Source organism: Triticum urartu, chromosome 3A, assembly GCF_056163025.1.
Source record: "Triticum urartu cultivar PI428250 chromosome 3A, HENAU_Tu73, whole genome shotgun sequence".
NCBI lineage: Eukaryota > Viridiplantae > Streptophyta > Magnoliopsida > Poales > Poaceae > Triticum > Triticum urartu.
The window spans coordinates 686,701,735-686,727,704 of NC_141875.1; the positions used below are offsets into that span (position 1 = coordinate 686,701,735).

The 25,970-nt window shown below is 46.4% G+C and overlaps 1 protein-coding gene and 1 pseudogene across 1 annotated transcript; both read left to right on the plus strand.

The window, feature by feature from the left end:
• Positions 1 to 9,529: 9,529 nt before the first annotated feature.
• LOC147981603 (uncharacterized) lies at positions 9,530 to 10,398 on the plus strand (annotated as a pseudogene).
• A 56-nt stretch (positions 10,399 to 10,454) lies between these two features.
• Positions 10,455 to 21,226, plus strand: LOC147981604 (uncharacterized). The gene is made up of 2 exons (XM_087517173.1): positions 10,455 to 10,959; positions 21,081 to 21,226. The coding sequence occupies exons 1-2, from the start codon at positions 10,455 to 10,457 to the stop codon at positions 21,224 to 21,226; spliced, it is 651 nt and encodes a 216-aa protein (XP_087373299.1).
• Positions 21,227 to 25,970: the final 4,744 nt, after the last annotated feature.

Here is a 25,970-nt window from a genome sequence, read left to right on the forward strand (position 1 = left end):
TTGGGGTCTCCACCATGTAGACGTCGTAGGTGGACATGGCCATCCAACGACTGGTGACGGGGGGAGCAACATCGGTGTTAATCGTGGCCCCACTACTCTCGTCCATGTATTCGGTGTTTTCTGAAGTGTAGTCTAACGTGTCGGTTAAGTCTTCGACTGTTGCTACTAGGTGGGTTTTGGGTGGGCCGTAAAATTCCCTGTAATTCATGTCGAGGGGCTGCTGAACGCAGGCCAAGGGTGGATCCTCCCGAATAGCCATCATCTGGATTCGGTCCAGCGCCTCATTTAATATAGGCCAGACTGGTACGCGGTGGCCGCCGATGGCCGGTCTCCGACGTTGCGGAGCAAGGAATGAATTGGGCCCGGGCTAGATCCTGGTCTTCAAGGGCCGAGTTGACCTCGAGGCCCAGGGTCGGACAGTCGTAAGAGACCGAGGACAATACCTGGTCTTCAGGCGCTGTTTCTGTATTGGGCCTTGAAGCCAAGTTCATGAGGGGGAGTTCGGCCAGGGATGATTCCTGACTTCGGAAAGTCGACCCGTCGCTGGGGATCAAGGCCGGAGGCGTGTCATGAGGAGAGGGTTCGGTTAAGAGGGACTCTTGGCATCCGAATACTACTCCCGCGTGGAGGCCCGAAGCTGGGTCTTCGGCGGGCATCACTGGCCTGGTCGAAGGGGATTCCTGGCCTCCGGTTGGGGTGGAGCCATCCGAGCTCGAGGCCGGCTGAAGGGTTGAGGCCGATCTGTAGATCAGATCGGGAGGAAGCTCCGGAGCGGGCATGGCGGGACCCATAGGGGTACGGGGAGAGGCTGCGAATCCGGCAACGACCAGATCGACTCGGGTACCCGTAATGTACTCCAAGTTGCCGAATCTAATCTGGTGCTCAGGGCGAAATTGTTGATTTGGTCTAGAGGACCAGTTGGGTTGGCGTGCAACATGATGCCGCCAAACGCGAAGAGTTGGCCGGGGACAAAGAGGTCCCCTATGCTGACGCCCTCTCCGATGATTAGGCGAGCCATTGACCCTTCGATGACCCAACAGCGGAACTCTCAATGAAAGCACCAATGTCGGTGTCAAAACCGGCAGATCTCGGGTAGGATCAATAGGGAACAAGGGACGAAGAACACGGTGTTTGCCCAGGTTCGGGCCCTCTCGAAGAGGTAAAACCCTACGTCCTGCTTGATTGTATTTTATGTGTATGATATAGTTAGAAAGTCGATCTACCTCGAGATCAGGCGAGCTAAACCCTAGGTTGATGGGATGTTGGATGTTGCTCTAACCCTAAAGACTAAAACCCCTTTGTTTATGTAGTCACCAGTAGGGTTAGGGTTACATGTGATCGGTTATAATGAAGGAAAGATCAAGCTAACCCGTGACTTGGAGGGCACACCACAACTCCGAAGATCTCCTGTCCGGCCATGGATCCGCCCTCTAGCTTGGCCCCATGGTGGCCTATCACTCCGGCCCATAAGCAATGGGCCGGCGGCTCGAGGACCTCTTAATCCAGGATTCCCTCACCTGCCAGCGTTGGGCTTTTGCCACCCGCCACTGGTAGACATTCTTGCAGTAGTGTGATGCTATTCACATCTAAAGCTGGAAATAATTATGAGGAGTCGTATTATTCGTGGGTTTCTTCTATGTCGTCGTTATGTCCAAGCTGCTAATGAGGTGAGCATTTGTTGCATCTGGCATCGTACGTACAACCAGCAGATTTTCTTTATGTACAAACAACAGATTCTTGCTATGTACAACCTATCATTTTCCAGATATCAGCTAATGGGGTCAGCATTCGTTGCATCTGCAAACGTATTGTTTGTGGGTTTCTTCTATGCCGTCGTTGTGTCCAAGTTGCTTCCACCATATGAGAACTAACTTCTGTCCACTATCCAAAATGATAGGTAGGGAATCTCAAATCTTTTTCGCGAATACGCAGAGGATGCGTATCTTTGCATTGATAGGAGAAGAGTCATACAGCAAGGGATTACAGAAGCTCACTAAGCCATGTACACACGGGGGCATGGAAGTGAACTAGGAGCAGAACAGAGCTGGGGGTGCTCAGCCCCACTAGCCTACAAAGCTATCTCTCGGGGATTATATTGTGTAGTCCGGTGGCGCCAACCTTGGCCCAAATGCGCGCCTCATCTCTAATGATGTCGGAGAGCCGGGAGGTGGAGGGTTGCTCGCCGTCGAATATGCAAGCATTACGGTGTTTCCAGATCCACCATGCGGTAAGGATGATCAGGGAAGCCATGCCCTTGCGAGCCGAGGAAGGTGAGCGGTTGCAGGACGTCTCCCACCAAGTGTAGAAGTCAGTGTCGCGGTCCGGGATGTCGGCCGTGGAGCGGGCCCAGCATAGGATCTCATGCCAGATTTGTCGCGAGAAGGAGCAGCCTGCCAGGAGGTGTTGCATGGTCTCTCTCTCTTGGTCACAAAAGGCGCAGAGGTCCTCGTGTGGTAGGCCATGTCTAGCGAGGCGCTCGGCTGTCCAGTAGCGGTCTTGTAGAGCCAGCCAGATGAAGAATTTCACGCGCAGAGGAGCCCACGGTTTCCAAGTTAGCTGCCAGTGTGGGTCCTTGCAGGCACCATGGAAGAGCGCCTGGTAGCAGGAGCTTGCGGAGTAGATGGAGGAGGTGGTCCAGCGCCATCGCAGAGTGTCAGGAGAATCCGAGAGGGCGACATGGCGCACGCAGCGCCAGAGGACGACGTATTGGACCAGAGCGGCGTGTCCCAAAGCGCCCTGGATGTCGCTGACCCAGGAGCGTTGAAGAAGTCCATCGCGGACAGTGCGGGCCTTGCGCCGCCTCCGGGTCACGCGTGCGAGGACGAGCGGCGCAATCTCGGCGACGGATCTGCCATTTATCCAATGGTCGTTCTAGAACATGCAAGTGTGGCCGTCGCCAAGCGTCCAGGTCGTGGAAGCACGGAAGATGGCGGCGACTGCGGGGTCATGGGGGATGTGCAGGTGGCTCCATGGTCGCGTCGGGTCAGTGTACTTGAGCCAAAGCCATCGGGCTCGCAGCGCAATCCCGGCGCGCTGCAGATCACGGACGCCGAGGCCGCCAAGGGAGAGTGGGCGGCACACTCTCTGCCAGTTGACCAAGCAATGTCCACCAGAGGCATCATCGCTTCCCGCCCAAAGGAAGTTGCGGATGATGCGGTTGGCCATCTTGAGGATGGAAGAGTTGAAGGCGATGGCGGTAAGGAAGTGCATGGGGATAGCACTTAGGACATGACGGACAAGGGCGAGCCGGTCGCCAAGGAGAGGAGTGAGGCCCGCCAAGTGGAGAGCTTGCGCTCGAGCTTGTGGACGATCGGCATGAGGCTCGTAGTAGATGGCTTGCGAATGGACAAGGGGAGTCCCAAATATTGGATTGGGAATTGCTTCACCGGGCATTGCATCTCGGAAGCGATTGTCGCGATGTCCTCGTCGTTGCACTGGATGGGGGTGGCCGAGCATTTGTGGTAGTTGGTCTGCAACCCAGAGGCGACCCCAAAAACCCGGAGAAGCTCGCGGACGGCCGAGATGTCGTGATGGTCCGGGCGGCAGAATATGAGGACGTCGTCAGCGTAGAGGGAGATGCTGGAAGCCGCGTGCCGCACGGTTAGCCGCTGGATGAGGCCAAGCTCGACGGCCCGGATGAGCATAGAGTTGAGGACGTCCATGACGAGGGTGAAAAGCATCGGAGACACCGGATCGCCTTGGCGGAGGCCACAAGCATGATCGATCGGGGGGCCCGGGTGGCCGTTGAGCATGACACGAGTGGAGGCAGTGGATAGAAGTATCGAGATCCAATAGCGCCAGCGTTGGCCGAACCCAAGGTGCTGAAGGGTCTCGAGGAGGAAGGGCCACGAGACACTGTCGAAGGCACGCGCGATGTCAAGCTTTAGAAGCATGCGGGGCGCCTTTAGATTGTGGAGGAGACGCGCGGTTTGTTGGACGAGCAGGAAGTTGTCATGGATGCATCTGCCGGCGATGAAAGCGCTCTGGTTCGTCGAAACCATGGCCCCAAGCCGAGGAGCGAGCCGCAGAGACAGCACCTTTGCAAAAAGCTCTGCAATGAGGTGGATGAGGCTTATGGGGCGATAGTGGGATAAGGCAGCGGCGTCCGGCCGTTTGGGCAGAAGAGTGAGGAGCGCTTCATTGAGCTTTTGGAACCCACGCCCAATGGCGATGTACAGCTTGTCGAAGGCCTCGCAGATGTCGCGCTTAATGATGTCCCAGCAAGCACAGAGGAACTCGGCCGTGAATCCATCCGGGCCAGGAGCCTTACCGGTCGGTAAGCTTTTAACGGCTCGCCAAATCTCCTCCTCAGAGAAAGGCTCTTCCAGGAATCTCAAATCAGAACGCATGATCATCAAATTGCTTTTTTCCCGTCTGCAGTTCATTTTTTATCATGAACATTTTACTTAGTTACAAGAAACCATATAATATAATATCTAGATATTGTACTTGTCTATGTAGGACCAAATTCCTCTATGCTAAGTCGAATCCAGTAAGAAGTTACTGTCGTTTACTTTCATATTTCACATAACAGGTACTACTGCCTACTTGTGCCCTTGGCACTTCCTATGATAATTGTGGCTGTCTATCTGCATTGGCTAAGTATGCAATTGTTCAAGCATGCCTGAAGAACTACACATCAGTTTTACAGAAGAAGCCTGCAATGTTGCTCAAATGGAAAATCAAGGGGGATCATGAGCACAATTCAACTGTTATAAAAATTCTTAACTCAGCTGTAGTCATTAGTCTTCTGCAATCGAAAAATTCTTTTATAACGTATGAACTTCCGTCAGTTTTCAAGGATTGAATAGATTGATGTCAACTTACCAAAATTGACCCCACTGTGTTGCGGCTAGGTATTAAGACGAGTACATTATGTAAAGAAAATATATATGTATTTGTTAAATTCTTCAGATGGAAAATACTGCATAGGTGTCGAATTCTTACATAATCGAAAAATGCGGCTGTAATTGTTGTACATTTCTCTCTTTATTAACAAGGAAGATGCTGGCCTCTTAGAGTGAACCATGGAATCATCTTTTAATATTTTTTTAAATAGATAATAGGTTGACGGGTAGATTTGTATGCATTTGTGTGTATGCTTATGTCATATATATATAGTGTATTTCCTATAATAAGTATATAAGTGTGTTAGCATCACTTTTACCGTCTACTGAGACAACAGATTTTTGTTGTGTACAAACTCTTCTCTTTTGCTTGTAGAGTTAAATTTTGTTTTATCCTCTGCTGATGCTATTCACATTTGAAGCCGGCAAGGTTATATCTGCATATGGCTAACTTTGTTCTAAGTTCTATAATTCTCAGTTTTTATGTATTTTGTTGTGTCTCTGTGCATGCGCGCATGAATGTTACGAGTTTGCAGTGTACCAAACCGAGGAGACCAACAAACTGCATGCCTGCATGGGGAAAATCTGAATCGACTGTTCCAAATTTTGCTTCCAACGGTAGGCCACTGTGCGTTTGAGATGATATGTTGATGTAGCTAGCTTTTGAGTTTTATTCCAAAATACATTTGTGGTACCTAACTTGAGTCAATTTTCTAGTTTGTTTCTAGATACTCATTATTTCATTCAGTTGAACTTGAAAACTGAGTGGAACCCACAGGTTAATAACGGCAAAAAGACTAATATAGCTTAAGGCACCCCATGGCAGAGCTCGAGGCTGTTCCAATTGCTACCACAACGAGAGGAACACATTCAAGATCTCTCTTCGACAATTGGTGCTGGCACCACGGTTTTTGGAGATTTTCCTCTGCCATCGGCCAACATGCATGGTATCGAGCTACATCGGCTTGTTTCCCTTCAGTTGTCCAAAGGAACCATGGTATTCGCACCATATGTCCCTCTCGCCTACAATGATTCGGCCATGATGATGACTGGGGGTGAGGCGGCGACCATACACCCTCCAGCAAGGCTGCCAGCAAATGTCGGCATACTGGTCCTTGATGTATATTTGGAAATTATGTGTTTCCATATGCCTCCCATTCATATTTCTAAATGGATTCCATCGATATAACCCATTATAATTGTCCCTACCCTCTCGCTCGGGAGCATCGACTCTTTTTGTGTTTGTTTGGCTGCACAGTACTGTATCGTTAACATAGTTAGAGGGTACAAGGCGAAATTAACAAATATAGTGTGTCCTTTATGAGTGCGGCACTGAGGAAGGTTGGTGAGCATATTAGCTATACATCTATTAATTTTGTGTCCAAGTCCTGGAATTTGCACCATACGAGCCTAATAGCCCTTTCTCCAAAGAGGCCTGGCCACATATGTATCCTCTGCTCTATGTTCCACATCTCACCTTGGCTGCTACACTCAATACTGAATTGCCAAGCAGGTAGTTTCTGGCTATAATAACGACCTAGACTAGAGCCATGCTTACCATTATAATTTCCCTTGCTCCAAGCTGCTTCCACCATATGAGAACCAACTGCTGTCTACTATCCAAATTAATAGGTAAGGAATCTCAAATTAGAACACATGATCAGCAAATTGCTTTTTTCACATGTGCCACTGATGTTTGTTTATCAACGTTTTACTTGTTACAGAAACTATTTAACATAATATCTACATATTGTACATGTCTGCATAGCACCAAATTCTTGTAAACTAAGTTGAATCTAGTAATAAGTTAGGGTGTGGCTACTGGCTAGGACTCAGTCGACTGACACGATATATAAGAGAAAAAAAAGGGAAAACTGAAAAGAATTTTTTATGAATCTCCATGCAAGATCAAAGGAATATAGGATCGACTGAGCCATAACGAAGTCTGAGACTTAGCAAAACTGAATAAGTTAATACTCCCTCTGTCCCAAAATAAGTGTCTCAATCTTACTATAAATTTGAACTAAAGTTAGTACAAAGTTGACACATTTATTTCGGGACCGAGGGAGTATCATTTACTTTCATCTTTTACTTCCTAGGTATTTCTGCCTAATTGTGCCCTTGACAGTTCCTGTGATAATTGTGCCTGTCTATCTCAATTGGCTAAGTATGAAGGTGCCGGCATCAATTTTATGGAAGATGCCCGCAGTTCTATGTTTCCAGGGTTGTTTGAAAATTTGTCTGCAAATGCATGCTACTTTCTGTTTGATACAATAGGTCCTTCATTCCCGCTGAAGTCGAAAACTGATTCGAACCACAAGTTGAAAACTCAAGAAATTCTCCCAAAGCTGAAGGCACAATTGACTATGGAGCTAGTGCCCGATGTAGTTGTGACACAAGCTTTGCCGACGACCATTAGCTGCCTTCAACGAGATATACACCTCTGAGGACTCTGGAACTCTTGATGCTCATCGGGCCATCCCACAGTTCTTGAAGATACCTTATTTGCTGGATCAGTTTTGAATTTTGATGCATGTGTTGTAGTAGATGCTAGCTGTAGGTTGTGGTTACCTGCTCATGTGTTGTGTATTGCAAGGATCGGCTTCCTGCAAACGAGGGCCTCTCTGTCTTGCCTAGTTGGCTTCTGTCTCGGACCACACCCTCTCTGTACATTCGTCTCGCCTTTCTGTCCAGCGGACTCAATCTCCACTGCCTCCTCCACGCGTGACCACTCACCATGCTTCCTCTCTCTACATGACTCACTCGTACCCGCTGTTGCTCAGGATCAGTGGGTACGGACTAGTGCCGTACCCCTTCAGCCCGCAGAGAGATTTCAGCGATCAGTGCGCCCGCGACTTGCTCGTATACTGTAACATGTAGGTCATCGTGAAATTGCAGCAACCCTGGACTCCGTGAGGTAAGGCTGGGTGGAAGACGAGGGGGACGAAGCAAGAGGCGCAAAAATTCATCTAATTGGTACTCCATGCCCGTTTGTCTTGCTTTTTCAGTTTATCTTAGCAGGGAAATTCAAAGAGATGGCGTGTCGCTCCCACCCTCCCCCTTCCCCTTCCTCGGGCGACGAGATGAAGCGAGAATAAATCCCAAATCTACTCGCCTTCCTCAGCTACCTCGCATCAATTCGAGCTCTCCCTACCCCCAGCTTCCACCTACCAGCTCTCATGGCAGGGGCACGCCGTCGTGGGCTGCGGATCCGGCAGCTTGTGCCGACGACTCGGGTGGCGGAGCCGCGGGTGCTCCCACCTTCGGGGGCGGTTCCCCTCCCCGAGATCGACCCCAACTCACCGGAGGCTAGACGGGAGATGCGACGGGTGGTGCGGGAGCGATTCCCCAATCGGGAGGCGTGGGGAGACCTTCACCTCGACATCCTTCGCTATGCGAACTTCGCCGAGCGGGCGCGCTTCATCGGCGACGACGGCTGCATGGATGTGGAGCTCATCTTCTGGGCGATTCAGGAAGCCGAGTCGCCGGATCCTGCACAGGCGGCGAAGTGGGCGTTCTTCAAGACGGCGAATCCTTCTCCCCTCAACATCAAGCCGCCGTCGGTGGAAGGGATTGCCAGCATTCCGCCGGAATTCCTCCCCCCCGGGGGTGGAGCTGCCCCGCCGTCGCCAGTAAGGGATTTGACGCCTCGCCTGCCCCAGCACCGTGCAATCGATCCCCCTCCCTGGCCGGGTGAGGGAGGTATGCATGCATTTCGCCTCCCACATTCATTTCGTTCGCGTTTGTTGGCTCTACGTTCGCGGAGGATCCAGCGCAAGGTGCTGATGGATTGTGTATCGTCTCATTTAGTTGATTCGGATGAAAAAAGGATTTCTCCTCTCATGCACTTTGAATCACCTGATGCTACTGCCATTTCTATGGCCTCTGGACCTGCGATTAAATCAAATTTGGATAGAATTAGGGGTTCCCCTGGTGCGTTGATTGATTCCACTAATGTTGTTGCCATTTCTACGGCCGTTGAATCTATGAACAATTTGAATTTAGGCGATAGCCTGCTTAACAGCACGAGGGTGACAGGTCAAAAGTTGTCCTCTATTCCTACCCATATTGCGACAGGCCCTAGCTTCAAAATTCGTGACCCTTGTATGAAAACGTATTCTCAAGAGATGCGTTCGCGTGGACAGGGTGACCTAGAAACTATAGAAGAGCACTTTGGCTAACTCTGGCTTATCCCTTCCCCTCCCCGCCGCCGCCTACCTCCTCCACAACCATCCCCTCGTGTTCATCCCCTTCCTTCTGGGTTCACTTGCTGGATCCGGAAGGATTTGATCTCCTCCCACTCATTCACGGCCGTTGACTGTCATGCTGCGCCGCGTCGTGCTTTTGATCCAATTCCAAGAACCATCAAGGTTTCGAGGGAGGGTTTGGGCCCTGGATCTCTTTCGTTTGTGGCAGTTGTGAAGCAAGGGAGTACGATGGCTGACCGGAGAGTTGTTGGTGCGGGGTCTGGAGCTGGCGGCCCCTCAAAGGCTGTTGCCCAGAGAGCCAACTGGCAAGGAGGGAGGAGGCAGCCATCTGCCCCTACCTCGAAGGAGCCGGTACCAGCAGCAAAAACCTACCAGATCCACAGCCTCTACGGCTGCTTCATCCCAGGTACGGTGCAGTCTTCTCAATAAGTAGAGGTGGAGATGGAGCAAGTTTTAGATCCTAGATACAAAGACATGATCTGTTTCAACTGCGGTGGTCCAGGGCATTATGTTGGGAATCGTATTAAGCCGAAAACATGATTTATATGTCAGCGAAATCACAATGTGAATAACTGTGCTGCCTGGACTGGGGTTCAACCAACTGCTGCCTTTTTTGGCGGCGGAGCAAGTGGTCTTGGTTTCTACCATGTGGATGTCTCAGTTGCTAATGAATCCAACTGGCTGGACTTTCAAAACTGTGTTGTGGTTAATATTCTCAAAGGTGATGTGGACAAGGAATTGTTGTTAAGTCTTTTGACTGCTACCTTCTGTAAAACTAGACAGTGGCCTTGGCAGATCAGGGGATTTTCCATTAAGACATTCCTGGTGAGATTTCCACCATGGAAGAAAGTGGAGGATCTCATCGAACTGCCTGGATTCTGTTTGCCTCAAGATGTCTCTGTTACACTTACTAAGTGGAAGGGGCATGTGAACGTTTTGGAGAGCTTGTGGAAGCTTGGGTTCTGATTGAAGGAATCCCTCCTAAGTGGTGCACATGGAAAGTTTTTGCTCAGATTGCTTCTCTATTTGGGGTACTGACTGATGTAGACTGGAATGGCATGTTCAGGACCTTTTTTGAGAATGTTAGAATTAAAATTGCTTGCAGAGACCCCACAAAAATCCCATTTGAAAGGCTTATTGAGATGAAGAAGAAGTTGTTTTTACTGGGCTTTACTGTGGAGGGCTTTGAACAAGTTTGTGGGGTTGACTTTTTTTTGATATTTACGATGATGAGGAGTTTGAAGGAGAAGGCGCTGCTGAGGGACAGGAGGATGAGGGTGGAAATGTTCAGAAGGATGGTTTGGAATACTTACTTGATAGTGAGGGGGCAATTGATGAGTTAGATAAGGCTAATATTACTAGTCAGAGTAAGAATAAACAAAAAGGGCCCCAGGCTGGCATGTCCTGCTCTGATTCTGAGCATGAAACGTTTATCTTGGAGTGTGTTACTGCTGATAAAGAAGAACATCTGGTAACTGAAAAAAGAACTGACCTTAAGGATTTCTGTCCTTCTGCTTTGATGGAGTCCACTCCTTCCAGACCATTTGTGAAGATTGTTGAGGAAACCAATTGTTCTGGAGGGAAGCTTGAAAGCATGGAGTATTGCGAGAGTATCCTTAAATCTGTTGACTTTTCTGAGTCTGAGGAAGAGGATTCCAAAGATGATGAACTTGAAACTCTTCCTCCTGAAGCTGTACATGCCATTCAGAACATCTCTCTGAAAAGATCTTTGCTGGAAACCCTTGATCAGGCTCAGGACCAAAAACAAAAAGCCGAGAAGACTAAGTGGGGGCCTATACTAGTTCCGAAACCTATTACTAGGGGGCATGGCAACTTGAATATCGTTGAGAAAGCTGCTTCTTACAAGAGGAAGCAGAATCAGCAAATTCCAAAAAAAATTAAAGGTACAAATTAAAACTAATACTGATCATGACATTCTGTTTGAACAAATGAGTAAAATTGATATATGCATTGGGGGGATGATGTTAATAGACATGAAACCATTGACATGCTGGTTGATGGGGAAAAGGAGAGATGCTTGGCCTTTGCCAATAACAACCCTAAAATTGTCCTTCCAGATAATTTAGAATTAGATCATGTTGACTTGGTTGGGACACCTTTGGATGATTAATCTCTCAAGCCAGTGGGCACTGCTGATGCCTTGAGGAGAACTCCAAATGTCTTAACTAAAGCTAGGCCTTGTGGCCTATCTCATCCTTTCAAAGTTTCTTAAAATGATAGGTCTCATCTGGAATATTAGAGGGCTTGGCCAACCTGGTAAAGTTCTGTGCCTTTGTGATACCATTGCTAGAGCTAACCCTGATTTTATTGGGTTTCAAGAAACTAAGAGAGAGGTTATTTCTGAGGGTTTCCTCAAAGCTGTAGATAGGAGTGATAGCTTTGATTGGCATTATTTACCTGCTGTTAATACTGCTGGTGGGATCCTTTTGGGTCTTAGAAAAAGCTTGTTTGAAACTATTGGTTTTGTTAACCATGAATTATCAGTTACAGCCACAGTTAGAAACAAAGAAGATGGTTTTGCTTGGCACCTGGTGATAGTGTATGGCTCTTCTTACCCAGAGTTCAAGATGGATTTTGTGGCTGAACTGCACAACATTGTTGAGTCTGCATCATATCCTATTTTGATATGTGGAGACTTCAACCTAGTTAGGAATGAGAGTGAGAAGAGTAGTGGGCTAGTTAATCATCATACCACTTTCATGTTTAATGATTCGATTAATAGGTGGGGACTTTTGGAGATTTCTATCTCCAATAGGGGTTTTACATGGTCCAACAATCAGGATAATCCTGTTTTTGTTGTGTGGGGCAGAGTTTTTACCTCTGTGGATTGGGATGCCCACTTCCCAATGTCCTCCCTAACTGCCCTCCCCAGAGTAGGGAGTGACCATACCCCCTTGGTGTTAGACACTAGAGGGTGGCGGTCCTTGAGCCCTAAGATGTTTAGGTTTGAGAAGTGGTGGTTGTCCCAATCTGGTTTTCACCAGATGGTCCATGAAACTTGGTCGTCTGTTTCCTCATCCACCTCCTCGGTAGATATCTGGCTGTCTAAAACCAGGCTACTTAGGAAGAAGACAAAAGGGTGGGCCTTTAATATTGAGGTTGCGATGAAAAGAAGGAAAAAATCCCTCCTTCTGGAGTTTGACTTACTTGATGTTCTATCTGAATCCCAACAGTTGTCTGCTGCGGATCATGGTAGGATGAAAGCTGTGAAATTAGAACTAGAGGAGATTTGGAAAAGGAGGAGATTGCCTTCTGGCAGAAGTCTAAAGACAGGAAAATTCTTGAAGGGGGTCGTAATAATTCTTATTTCCAAGCTTTAGCAAATCATACACATAGGAAGAATCATCTTTCTGAGCTGATAGGCCCTTCTGGGCCGGTGACATCCACTGAAAACATGTTGGAAGTTGCTACTGATTTCTATAAAAACCTGTTTGCCTACGAACCTAAACCTGATTTACATTTGGGAAATGGTTTCTGGTCTGAGGTAGAAATGATTAACGAGGAAGTTCGGAGAGACCTGGAAAGACCCTTTTCTAAGGATGAGATCAAAGAAGCGATTATGAGCTCATATGCCAGTGGGGCCCCTGGCCCTGATGGATTATCTTTTCTCTTTTATCAAAACTTTTAGGACCTCATTAAAAATGACTTTATGTGGATGGTCAGGGATTTTGAGAATGGGGTGTTGGATATTTATAAACTTAACTATGCTATCATCACTCTCATTCCTAAGATCCCCCTCGCCAGAGAGATGAAAAACTTCAGACCTATTAGTCTTAGCAATTGCGCTGTGAATTTTTTTTCTAAAGACATGAATACCAGGGCTTCCCCTATCTGTGATAAACTCATTTCACACAACCAGACTGCTTTTATTAAAGGGAGATTCATCTTGGAAAGTGTGTTTATGGCCCATGAAGTTATTCATGAGGTTGATAGATCTAATTCTAGTGGATTGATTTTTAAACTGGATTATGACAAAGCCTATGACAGGGTCAGCTGGGAATTCTTGGAAGAAATGCTTCTTTCTAGAGGCTTTGGGGTTAAGTGGGTCAGTTGGGTGCTTAGCACCTTGAAACATGGGACATTCCAAGTTAGGATTAATGACACTAATGGGCCACAATTTGTGTGTAGGAAAGGGTTGAAACAAGGTGACACTCACTCCCCATTGCTTTTTAACCTGGTGGCTAATGTTTTTGAAAAAATGCTAGTGAAAGCTGTTAATAATGGATTGATTGGCGGGCTTCTCCCACATGCCATTCCTGGTGGAGTAATTAGTTTACAATATGCTGATGATACCATTCTGTTCTTCCAGGAGTCTGTGGAATATGCAAAAAATGAAATGGATCCTAACTTGTTTTGTAAAGCTTTCTGGCTTAAAAATCAACTTTCATAAAAGTGATTTGCATACCATTCATGTTTCTGAGAAAATGTCTAGAGAGTTTGCTCAAATTTTTGCTGCCAATTTGGTGACTTCCCATTTAAGCATCTCGGTGTGCCTCTTCTTTACCTAATATTAAAAGGAGCACTGTTTCTCCACTTTTTTCGTTAAAAAAAGGCTTTGTACGTCGTCCACACGCCTCGATCTGTTTGTTCGTTTGCTTTTTTTGACTGGTCGATCTATTCGTTCGCACTCGCCTGGGTCGAGTTAGCTTCTGGCCCACCACAAAAAAACGTCTAGCCCGTCAACAACCAGAGCGCAGGGCACAATTTTAATGGTCCGGTCCATTCACGGGCACAATACGAGCCAAAAATTCCAAAAAAATCTGATCCTTCAAGAATCAACCTCAGAACACCTTGACGGACACAGAATGATGGTTACCACTTGGGCTACTGCCTATAAGCAATTAATACACAGCGCGAACATTTATAAACCAAATGCAGCGGCAGATTAAAAAAACGAAAATTTTCAACAATTTGTTGAAAACTGGAAAAACAAATTCTAAAAAATTGCGAACAGTGTTTGAAATTGTGATAAAGTTTTGAAATTCTAATTTTTTTTGAAAACATCAATTGCTGTTCTGGAAAAGTGATCAAACATGAAAAAAATTATAAAACACAACTTTTGAAAAAGTGAATGGAATTGGAAAAAATGAACAATTTTTGAAACGTGAACAAGTTTTGAAAATGTGAAAAAAAATTCGAAAACCTTGGAAACATGAACAAGAAAGTTCAAAGAAATTGTGAACAAATTTCGATTCCGAAACAAATTTTTTATACTATGAATATTTTTAGAAAAAATCGAATCTAATGTACCATGAACATTTGCTTTGAACGATGATAATTTTTATACACTGAGACCATTTTTTTATACAAAGTGAACATGTTTTAAAATGTACGATGCACATTTTTATACACAATTAAAAAATTAATGTATTTTGAACGTTTCTGAAACGTGATTTTTTGGAAAAATATGATTTTTTGTGAAAATGAACAAAAAAGAGGATTCCAATTTTTTTTTGAATGTTTAGCAATTTTCGATAATTCTGGATTTATGAAAAAAAATCAGGAAAAATAAATCTAAAAAATAAAGAAATAAGCAAAAAAAGAAAAAAAAGAAGAAAAGAAAATCAGAAAAAGCAGTAAAAGAAAAAACAGGAGAAAACCGGTTGAAGGAACCTTCTAGGAGGTTCCAAAACCGGTTGCTCCTTGAAGTGGACTGGCGTGTGTGGCGTCGTAACTCGCAGCGCTTCAGCGAAGCCGCAGCTTCATGAGCATGCCGGCATCAAATAGGACCCCACCAAACGGGTGTCTTCGTGTTTATCTCAGTAATCAACTAGGCCTCCGAACAGATTTTCAAAACTATAAAAAATAAAGTGGGCGAGCGAACTCCTTTGTACAAATCCAAGTTGCATATACGATTTAAACATTGCCAATTCCCATACTACTCGGCGAAAGGGATAAGGTACACGTCCTGCGGAGGCAACGATCATGGATTTGTGGCTTAGTGAGTATGTGTTTCCCCCGACTAACCCGAGTTTTTTAGGAGTTCATCAGAGGGATCAAATTGTTGCTAGCTGCATACCTATTTCTTATTAGCCCTAAAGAAACCTAGGTCCTTTATCATACAACAGAGTCGACCATACATAAATGTTTCTTCCACATCCACACAGTGAGTTAGGTTGCTGCTCGCATGTTAGTAATTCGTTATGATTGTTAATCTTTTTGTTGATCCAAACTTTGGGGCGACAATGATTGATTGCAGGATGTGAAGGAACGGAAGGACCAAGGGGTCTTGGGCGGCAGGGAGGTCGGCCCAGCTATTTTTGATCAAGGAGGATCCTAAGCAACAATTACATGTGGAGATGGAGGCTCGAGAGCGGGATCGGATGGAGAGGAGATGCAAGTGGCGGAGGTGGAGGTGAAGGTGATGGTGGGAGTGTATGGAACCTTTGGATGGCCTCAAGAGTAGGAGGAAGAGAGGCCGTGGGAGGAAGAAAAATGGGAGAGGGGGACCAAGGTAATGAGGATGTTGTACCCCCATTATTCTAACCCACATCGTTCGATCTTACCATCACCACCACTGACTCCTTCTATCTGTCCACGTGTCTAATCTTGTGACCACGTCAAGGATATGTTTCTCCCGTTACACCGCAAGGGCATTTTTGCTATACCTAATAATAAAGACATTAGTGCTTCTTGTGATATGTCACATAAATTGCCCCCAAAGTTGCAAAATATTACCCATCAATGTCACTTATAAGTGTCAGCAAATGTTTCACACAATGGAATCCCCCTTCCGGGCCAGCCCACGTAGTAGGGACCTCCTATAATTCGCTCTGCGCGTTGGGAGAAGACACAGCCCGCCCTTTTGAACCGGCCCATGTGTGGGCGGCCTGTTCTCAAATTTCATTTTTTTATTTGCTATTTTCTTTTTTTCACCTTTAAATAATTTGGTAGTTCAAAAAAAGTTCCACAAAATTTAGAATTTTAAAATAAAATTTGCAATAAATCATAAAATGTTTGTGGATTCAAAAAATGTTCTCAATTTTAAAAATAAATGGTTGGGAAATCAAAAAATATTCATGATTTTTTTAAAAAAGTTCGTGTACTAAAAAATATTAATGAAATTGAACAAAACGTTTGTCAAAATGTTACCGGTGATGCAGCAAAATGTTTGTCAATTTGGCCGTTGAAGATTATGTTTTTTTCTTCTGTTACAACGCACGTGCCCTTTTGCTAGTCACTTTAAAAAACTGAGAAGGGAACACTTGCAACCCATTATTGATAGAATTATTAAAAACATTGCTGGTTGGCTGGGCAGGCTTTTATCTTATAGAGGTAACCTGATTCTACTGACTACTTGTATTGCTAGCATTCCCTCGTATCTCATGGCTATGGTGAAATTCCCAAAGTGGGCTATTTACATTATTACTTTCCGAATGTCTCATTTCTTTTGGGGCAATATGGGTGAGGTCCACAAATACCATCTAGCTAATTGGGGCCTTGTGGCTAGAAGGAAAGAATTTGGTGGCTTGGGTGTCCCCAACCTTAGGGAGTTCAATATGGCTCTCCTGGCCTCATGGGGTAAAAGATTCTATGATGGGAGGGAGGGAGATTGGAAAAAACTTCTCTGCTTTAAATATGCTACTGATAAGCCTAATATTTTCATGCTAAACCTGCCTTGGGGTCTCCTTTCTGGAAAAGCATCTCCTGGGCTTTTGTTGTTGCCAGAAACTTTTGGAGATGGAACCCTGGGAATGGGAATGACATTGCCTTTTGGCATGATAACTGGGTTGGAGGATGCTCCCTGAAAACTGCTTTTTGGGATTTATTTGATATATGTCATCAGCAGGATGCTACTCTATCCCAGGTGTGGGATGGGGTGCACCTGTGTCTCACCTTCAGAAGATGTGTGGAGGAGGTTATGATGCACAAATGTGACTTATTAGTTGACTTGGTTAAACAAACTACCCTTTCTGATCAACCAGGCAGCCCTATCTGGGGCCTAGAACCAAATGGTCAATATTCTGTTAAATCGTTTTATAAGCTGATTAACTTTGGTGGGATACCTTCTAAGATTAGAGATTTTATTTGGAAAATAAAAGTCCCTCCAAATATCCATGTCTTCTTATGGCTGATGTACAACAACAAGAGCTTGACTAGAGACAATTTGGCCAAAAGAAGACATGTAGAAGATAAAACTTGTGTTTTTTGTACCGAACCTGAATCTATCCAACATCTTTTGTTTGACTGCATTGTTGCATCTAATATCTGGATGTGGTTGCCAAAGCACTTGACATTTCCCCTCCTGTTTCTTTTATATCTTTGACTTCTTTTTGGAAGAAGAAAAAACAATGTGAAGCGGTGAATATTGCTACATCTGCTACCTTGTGGTGCTTGTGGCAGTTACACAATGGTTTTGTTTTCCAGGGGAAAAGATGGCGAGATATACGATGTGTGCTGGGTCAGGTGGCGACAACAATCAGGCAATGGAAAATCCTATCTTCAGAGGCCCAGGGTGCTCTACTTCTCCGGTGCTTAAGGCTTTTGGAGCGTCGAAGAGGGGAACTGCCTAGAATCGCTTGGGTCTAGCTAATGTAATGAGTGACTTACCACCTTCAGTGGCTATGGAAAAATGACGCTCTATGGAGAGATGTAATAGGGATGTAGCTTAAAACCCTGGTGTTTGTTCCGTGGCAGCTGCTTTTGGTTGTCGCCGACAGCTGTTTAACAGTCTATTTCCGTCATTGCCTTGGCTTAATAAAAGTTGGGGCGGGGGGCGACCCCTTTCTTTCAAAAAAAAAATCAAATGCAACAGGCCAGGGGCAACAGGATAAAACGCAACACAACTAAAAAGGCAACAAGAGACGCAAAAGACATGTACAACATTGCCGTTGAGGAAGGGCGAGCTGTACACATTTTCTAATTTGTACTGCTATGTCCTTAATCCCCACAACCACCTCCCTCCTCAGGAATACTCAGCCTGGACCATTTAAATTGGCGTGAAGTGTATGCCTTAGCAGGGAGGGACGTGTTGCATTGTTTATATAGATCGACAGATTACAAGGTTTCGGCAGATAGGTGTTCCCGGTTTGATCCTTACATCAAGTCTATACAAGGGATACCGATCAATCTGAACTACCTAACTACAAGATTACAACGACCCACCCAACCCCTAATCCTAGCAGGGTAAATACGGTTTACACATACAATACTTTCTAACCACCACGTTTCCTCTCTCTACCTAACTCACCACCTACCCACCGCCGTTGCTCAGGATCAGTGCGGTATCACTTAAGCCCTGAAAGCAATTTCAGCGATCAATGTGGTAGCCTGCTGCATGCTTGTATATTGCAAAATGTAGGCAATTGTGAAATTGCACCAACACTGGACCCTGAAATTTTATATTATAAAATGCTTGTATATTGAATTTGAGGTAGTTGAGAAGCAAGAGGCACAAAAATACATCTAATTTGTGTACATGGTTCCTTTTATCCTGTTTCCTTTTCAGTTATTCTATGTCCGTTATGTTGCTGGGGAGCTAACAGTACAATGTTGTACTGATTTTTGAGGGGTGCAGGGGCGGCCAGTACAATTTTTCTTATTTCGCCTGCTATGTCCTTAATTCCTGGAACCACCTCCCTCCTTGGAAATACTCAGCTTGACACTTGTTCTACGTCCCATATGGTTTTCTGTGCCGAGATGACAAGATCCCAAGCCACCCAACATTGCTCTCCTGACCCATTGGCCAATGGGGAGGGAGGCCTCTGGCTTACCATCATCCGTAATAAGTATTTTCGGGGCCAACCTCTTGCCTTTTGCCAGCGTACGGGTGAATCCCAGTTCTGGCAGTCCGGGATCCAGCTTCTGCCGGTCCTTCGCATCGGCACGTCCATCTCAATTGGATCCGGGTCCTCGACCCTGTTCTGGTTCGACCGTTGGTTAGGGGACTCCCCCCCGGCTGCGCGATTCCTAGAACTCTTTGCCATTGCGGCCGACCCTCAGGTCTCTGTCGAGACGACCCTTATTGACTTAGGGCGTCTCGCTTTCCGGCGCCCCTTCGGCTCCCTCGAGGTGGCTGCTTGGGACTCCCTCCTCCAAGACATCGCCCTTATGCCGATGAACATCGAGGAGGTCCTGGATGCCCTTTCCTGGCGCCTTGAGCCGTTTGGCCGCTTCTCCACGAAGTCCTTGTACGCCGTCATTGCGCCCTCGGCGGCCCCAGAGCCCTTTAGCCTGATCTAGGATATCCGCCTACCACTGAAGATCAGGATTTTCCTGTGGCAATGGATCCGTGGACGCCTCCCCTCCGAGGTTGAACTCCTCAAACGTAATGGCCCGGGCGATGGGATGTGTCCCATCTGTGGCACGATCGAGGATGCTAGCCACATCTTCTTCTCGTGCTCTACTGCCCAGTTCCTGTAGGTGAAGCCGAAAGCTAGCGTTTTTAATGGAATATTCGGTCGACGAAAAAAAGATGACTTTTATTTAATTTGAAAAAATGCCCTTTTGAACCGGCCCATGTGTGGGCGGCCTGTTCTCAAATTTCATTTTTTTATTTTCTATTTTCTTTTTTTCACCTTTAAATAATTTGGTAGTTCAAAAAAAGTTCCACAAAATTTAGAATTTTAAAATAAAATTTGCAATAAATCATAAAATGTTTGTGGATTCAAAAAATGTTCTCAATTTTAAAAATAAATGGTTGGGAAATCAAAAAATATTCATGATTTTTTTAAAAAAGTTCGTGTACTAAAAAATATTAATGAAATTGAACAAAACGTTTGTCAAAATGTTACCGGTGATGCAGCAAAATGTTGTCATGGCCGTTGAAGATTATGTTTTTTTCTTCTGTTACAACGCACGTGCCCTTTTGCTAGTCACTTTAAAAAACTGAGAAGGGAACACTTGCAACCCATTATTGATAGAATTATTAAAAACATTGCTGGTTGGCTGGGCAGGCTTTTATCTTATAGAGGTAACCTGATTCTACTGACTACTTGTATTGCTAGCATTCCCTCGTATCTCATGGCTATGGTGAAATTCCCAAAGTGGGCTATTTACATTATTACTTTCCGAATGTCTCATTTCTTTTGGGGCAATATGGGTGAGGTCCACAAATACCATCTAGCTAATTGGGGCCTTGTGGCTAGAAGGAAAGAATTTGGTGGCTTGGGTGTCCCCAACCTTAGGGAGTTCAATATGGCTCTCCTGGCCTCATGGGGTAAAAGATTCTATGATGGGAGGGAGGGAGATTGGAAAAAACTTCTCTGCTTTAAATATGCTACTGATAAGCCTAATATTTTCATGCTAAACCTGCCTTGGGGTCTCCTTTCTGGAAAAGCATCTCCTGGGCTTTTGTTGTTGCCAGAAACTTTTGGAGATGGAACCCTGGGAATGGGAATGACATTGCCTTTTGGCATGATAACTGGGTTGGAGGATGCTCCCTGAAAACTGCTTTTTGGGATTTATTTGATATATGTCATCAGCAGGATGCTACTCTATCCCAGGTGTGGGATGGGGTGCACCTGTGTCTCACCTTCAGAAGATGTGTGGAGGAGGTTATGATGCACAAATGTGACTTATTAGTTGACTTGGTTAAACAAACTACCCTTTCTGATCAACCAGGCAGCCCTATCTGGGGCCTAGAACCAAATGGTCAATATTCTGTTAAATCGTTTTATAAGCTGATTAACTTTGGTGGGATACCTTCTAAGATTAGAGATTTTATTTGGAAAATAAAAGTCCCTCCAAATATCCATGTCTTCTTATGGCTGATGTACAACAACAAGAGCTTGACTAGAGACAATTTGGCCAAAAGAAGACATGTAGAAGATAAAACTTGTGTTTTTTGTACCGAACCTGAATCTATCCAACATCTTTTGTTTGACTGCATTGTTGCATCTAATATCTGGATGTGGTTGCCAAAGCACTTGACATTTCCCCTCCTGTTTCTTTTATATCTTTGACTTCTTTTTGGAAGAAGAAAAAACAATGTGAAGCGGTGAATATTGCTACATCTGCTACCTTGTGGTGCTTGTGGCGGTTACACAATGGTTTTGTTTTCCAGGGGAAAAGATGGCGAGATATACGATGTGTGCTGGGTCAGGTGGCGGCAACAATCAGGCAATGGAAAATCCTATCTTCAGAGGCCCAGGGTGCTCTACTTCTCCGGTGCTTAAGGCTTTTGGAGCGTCGAAGAGGGGAACTGCCTAGAATCGCTTGGGTCTAGCTAATGTAATGAGTGACTTACCACCTTCAGTGGCTATGGAAAAATGACGCTCTATGGAGAGATGTAATAGGGATGTAGCTTAAAACCCTGGTGTTTGTTCCGTGGCAGCTGCTTTTGGTTGTCGCCGACAGCTGTTTAACAGTCTATTTCCGTCATTGCCTTGGCTTAATAAAAGTTGGGGCGGGGGGCGACCCCTTTCTTTCAAAAAAAAATCAAATGCAACAGGCCAGGGGCAACAGGATAAAACGCAACACAACTAAAAAGGCAACAAGAGACGCAAAAGACATGTACAACATTGCCGTTGAGGAAGGGCGAGCTGTACACATTTTCTAATTTGTACTGCTATGTCCTTAATCCCCACAACCACCTCCCTCCTCAGGAATACTCAGCCTGGACCATTTAAATTGGCGTGAAGTGTATGCCTTAGCAGGGAGGGACGTGTTGCGTTGTTTATATAGATCGACAGATTACAAGGTTTCGGCAGATAGGTGTTCCCGGTTTGATCCTTACATCAAGTCTATACAAGGGATACCGATCAATCTGAACTACCTAACTACAAGATTACAACGACCCACCCAACCCCTAATCCTAGCAGGGTAAATACGGTTTACACATACAATACTTTCTAACCACCACGTTTCCTCTCTCTACCTAACTCACCACCTACCCACCGCCGTTGCTCAGGATCAGTGCGGTATCACTTAAGCCCTGAAAGCAATTTCAGCGATCAATGTGGTAGCCTGCTGCATGCTTGTATATTGCAAAATGTAGGCAATTGTGAAATTGCACCAACACTGGACCCTGAAATTGTATATTATAAAATGCTTGTATATTGAATTTGAGGTAGTTGAGAAGCAAGAGGCACAAAAATACATCTAATTTGTGTACATGGTTCCTTTTATCCTGTTTCCTTTTCAGTTATTCTATGTCCGTTATGTTGCTGGGGAGCTAACAGTACAATGTTGTACTGATTTTTGAGGGGTGCAGGGGCGGCCAGTACAATTTTTCTTATTTCGCCTGCTATGTCCTTAATTCCTGGAACCACCTCCCTCCTTGGAAATACTCAGCTTGACACTTGTTCTACGTCCCATATGGTTTTCTGTGCCGAGATGACAAGATCCCAAGCCACCCAACATTGCTCTCCTGACCCATTGGCCAATGGGGAGGGAGGCCTCTGGCTTACCATCATCCGTAATAAGTATTTTCGGGGCCAACCTCTTGCCTTTTGCCAGCGTACGGGTGAATCCCAGTTCTGGCAGTCCGGGATCCAGCTTCTGCCGGTCCTTCGCATCGGCACGTCCATCTCAATTGGATCCAGGTCCTCGACCCTGTTCTGGTTCGACCGTTGGTTAGGGGACTCCCCCCCGGCTGCGCGATTCCTAGAACTCTTTGCCATTGCGGCCGACCCTCAGGTCTCTGTCGAGACGACCCTTATTGACTTAGGGCGTCTCGCTTTCCGGCGCCCCTTCGGCTCCCTCGAGGTGGCTGCTTGGGACTCCCTCCTCCAAGACATCGCCCTTATGCCGATGAACATCGAGGAGGTCCTGGATGCCCTTTCCTGGCGCCTTGAGCCGTTTGGCCGCTTCTCCACGAAGTCCTTGTACGCCGTCATTGCGCCCTCGGCGGCCCCAGAGCCCTTTAGCCTGATCTAGGATATCCGCCTACCACTGAAGATCAGGATTTTCCTGTGGCAATGGATCCGTGGACGCCTCCCCTCCGAGGTTGAACTCCTCAAACGTAATGGCCCGGGCGATGGGATGTGTCCCATCTGTGGCACGATCGAGGATGCTAGCCACATCTTCTTCTCGTGCTCTACTGCCCAGTTCCTGTAGGTGAAGCCGAAAGCTAGCGTTTTTAATGGAATATTCGGTCGACGAAAAAAAGATGACTTTTATTTAATTTGAAAAAATGCCCCCAGTTGTTTATAGCCTGCATTCTTTTTCGCAGTTCGGACATGCACATTAGGGCATGCGTACCTTGGGAAAGGAACCCTTAACGGAACTATTCTCCCTGGAAGATGTTTCTTACTACCCACATAATATAACATAGCTAGTTGGGTACTTGTCTGCTCAACCACTTATGACCCCTACGCCTGGTTTTCATGCATACCCCGGTTTTTACATAATCGAGCAGGTATTCGGATACACTCCGGACTATCGGGTCCAGAGGTCGAAGCGAAAAGGTCCGCCATCACAAATGATTTACAATCCGGCTAGGGACATTACATATGTCACTTGAAGTACACAGTCTCTAAGACTGATTAAATTCTTATTCTATACCATCCAACAGGCTGTCTAGCCTACAATCCTGTTGTGAATACTTTGCGGCTAATTCTACTTGATCTTACACTAAACTGACAGGAATCTCCTTCCCATCAGGCCCCACGGGTCCAACCTCGGCCATGTGGTTTGGGTCCGCTTTGGTGTATCGCGTCTTCACCATAGCCCAGGCTTCCCTCGCACCTTGTCAGCAAGCTGATATCTTCCATAATTGGAAGCGCCGCCGCGCTCCCTTGAGCTTCTCTACAAGCTCTCCGATGCCTCCTGGCAGGGATGCGGACGGCCACAAGGCTTCGGCAATATCCTGCATCACCTGCCGAACTTGCTCGTGCAGTTGTGAGAGCTCTAGTAGAAGATCACCCGAAGACCCGGGCATCTCTTTCGCGGGACGACCCGTCAGCATACCTGCAGACACAACTCTGTCAGCCGACTTCTTCGCCGAACTCCTTTAAAAGTTCATTCAAGCACTTAACTAAATATGCTGCGACGAAGCCGCTTATTCTCCTTCATGGAGTCCGCTAGCTGGGCCCGGACATCTTTCAGTTCGTCGCCCAGCCGGGTATTGGCGTCTTGGAGATTGTTTTTCTCCTGCCTGACTCACGTAAGCACGCGCTCACCAGCATTTAGCTGTCGATCAGCACGTGCCCCATTCACCACTACGGCCTCCGGATTCACTCCGGGGTCACCTGCAACATCTATTGTTAGATTTGCATAAATACCGCATACTACCTAGTACATGCCTTCTTTGCAAGGGAAAAATGTGTTACCAGAGGGACCCTTCTCGGACTCCCTCAACGTGGCAACAGCGGCCCCTAGCTGGGCCTTGCACTCTTCCAGCTCTTGAGACAATTGGGAATTCTTCTCTGTAAGAACCTACTCAAATAAATGATCCTTAAATCAGTTGTGTCAACTGTTTCAAGTCTCAGGGGCTACTAATACATATAATCGGCAGATTTACTTACCCGTATATCCCTTACATACTGGTCTATGGCTCTGGCTAGACCATTTTGCGCAGCACGGATGTACGCGTCTCCGGAATTGAAGGCATCAAATGCCTCTAGTGAGAAACAAGCATCACGGAGTATGGTCGGGCGACGCCTGTGATTCATGGCGCTCTCCGCTTCGCAATTTGTAGCGGATAGTCTGTCCGCATTCTCTATAGGAGGAACATCCGGCATCTGCCTCGCGTTAGCTTCCGCCTCTATGTCCGGCCCTAGAGCCCGACTAGTCGAGGCGTGATCGGCAGCCTCTCCGGATATAGTCCGGCGGTCGTTTTTTCTAGGTATCACGGATGTCATTATATTTTAAGCAAGATGACAACCATGGAATGAGGTTTTGTGTTATACCTCAGTGCTGGCGTCTACGTCCTAACCGCCTTCCTTTTTCGCCTACCCGGCTTCGGCGCCTCTTGTTGGCGAGTTGCTGCAGGTTGGGCACGGCGTCCCGAAGGCCTTCCGTGTAAGACACCATACGTGTACGGTAGGTGAAGTGCATAAAGGGAATCCTTTTTTGGGAGTTGGGACTTTGGTTTTTCTTATGTGCGACATAGGGAGTAGTCCGGATAATCGGCCGTTATGGCCACTATGGCGTCGTCGCAGCTCAATTGATAGAATTGCCTATCTATCAGCTCCACGAATATGTCCGGATCCTCTTCAAGTCCGGGATCGAGGGCCCGGACAGGGTCCTCTGGTTGTGGAGTTGGGCTGTTGACTTCCCTTATCGCTTTTCGCAGTTCCTGCCGTGAAATGGCAAGGTGAGTACCTACGACGAAGAATGCGGGAAGGTTGAGAGTAAAAAGGGTACAACTCACCCAGCTTGGAGGGTTGTACGTGGATAATCCGTCCCGTGGTTTAATGTGGATGAACTCCTCTTCCTGTCCCTTGAATAACTCGAACATAACTTTTGCTAAAGCAGCAGGTGAGTCCGGTCCCTTGCGCCTGCAACGGGTGGCATCGTCTTCCCCGTTAAAACACCATAGGGGGTGCCCTCGATATTGAAGTGGTTGCACCCTCCGCATTATGCATATTGACATAACCTCGATTGTTGTCAATCCTGATTGAGCCAGCGCTTTAATCCGGTTCATCAGATAAAGGACTTCTCCGTTATCTTCCTCCTGGGGGCTCCGTGGGTGCCAACTTCGACGTTTCTTCAGAAGAGCATTGTCGAACTCAAGAAGACCCCGCCGAACAGGGTCTGGAAGAGGGACATCCTCCATGTAAAACCACTCCGAAGGCCAGTCTTCGGACGTCTTCTTTGGAGTACCGGGCGGGTATCCGGTCTCGGCGATGCGTCATATTTCAGCTCCGCCCACTTGATAAAGTGACCCCTTCTATGTGCGGGGCACAAGGCAGAATAGCCTTTTCCATAGCTCGAAATGAGCCTCGCAGCCCAAAAACAGCTCACAAATGGCAACATAGCCGGCGATGCGTAATATGGAAGCGGGGGTGAA

Coding starts and splice junctions, on each gene's coding strand:
- LOC147981604 (XM_087517173.1), top strand. CDS start 10,455: ATGTCCTGCTCTGATTCTGAGCATGAAACGTTTATCTTGGAGTGTGTT. Junction 10,960..21,080: donor AATTCCAAAAAAAATTAAAG/GTACAAATTAAA, acceptor TTTGTTTTCCAG/GGGAAAAGATGGCGAGATAT.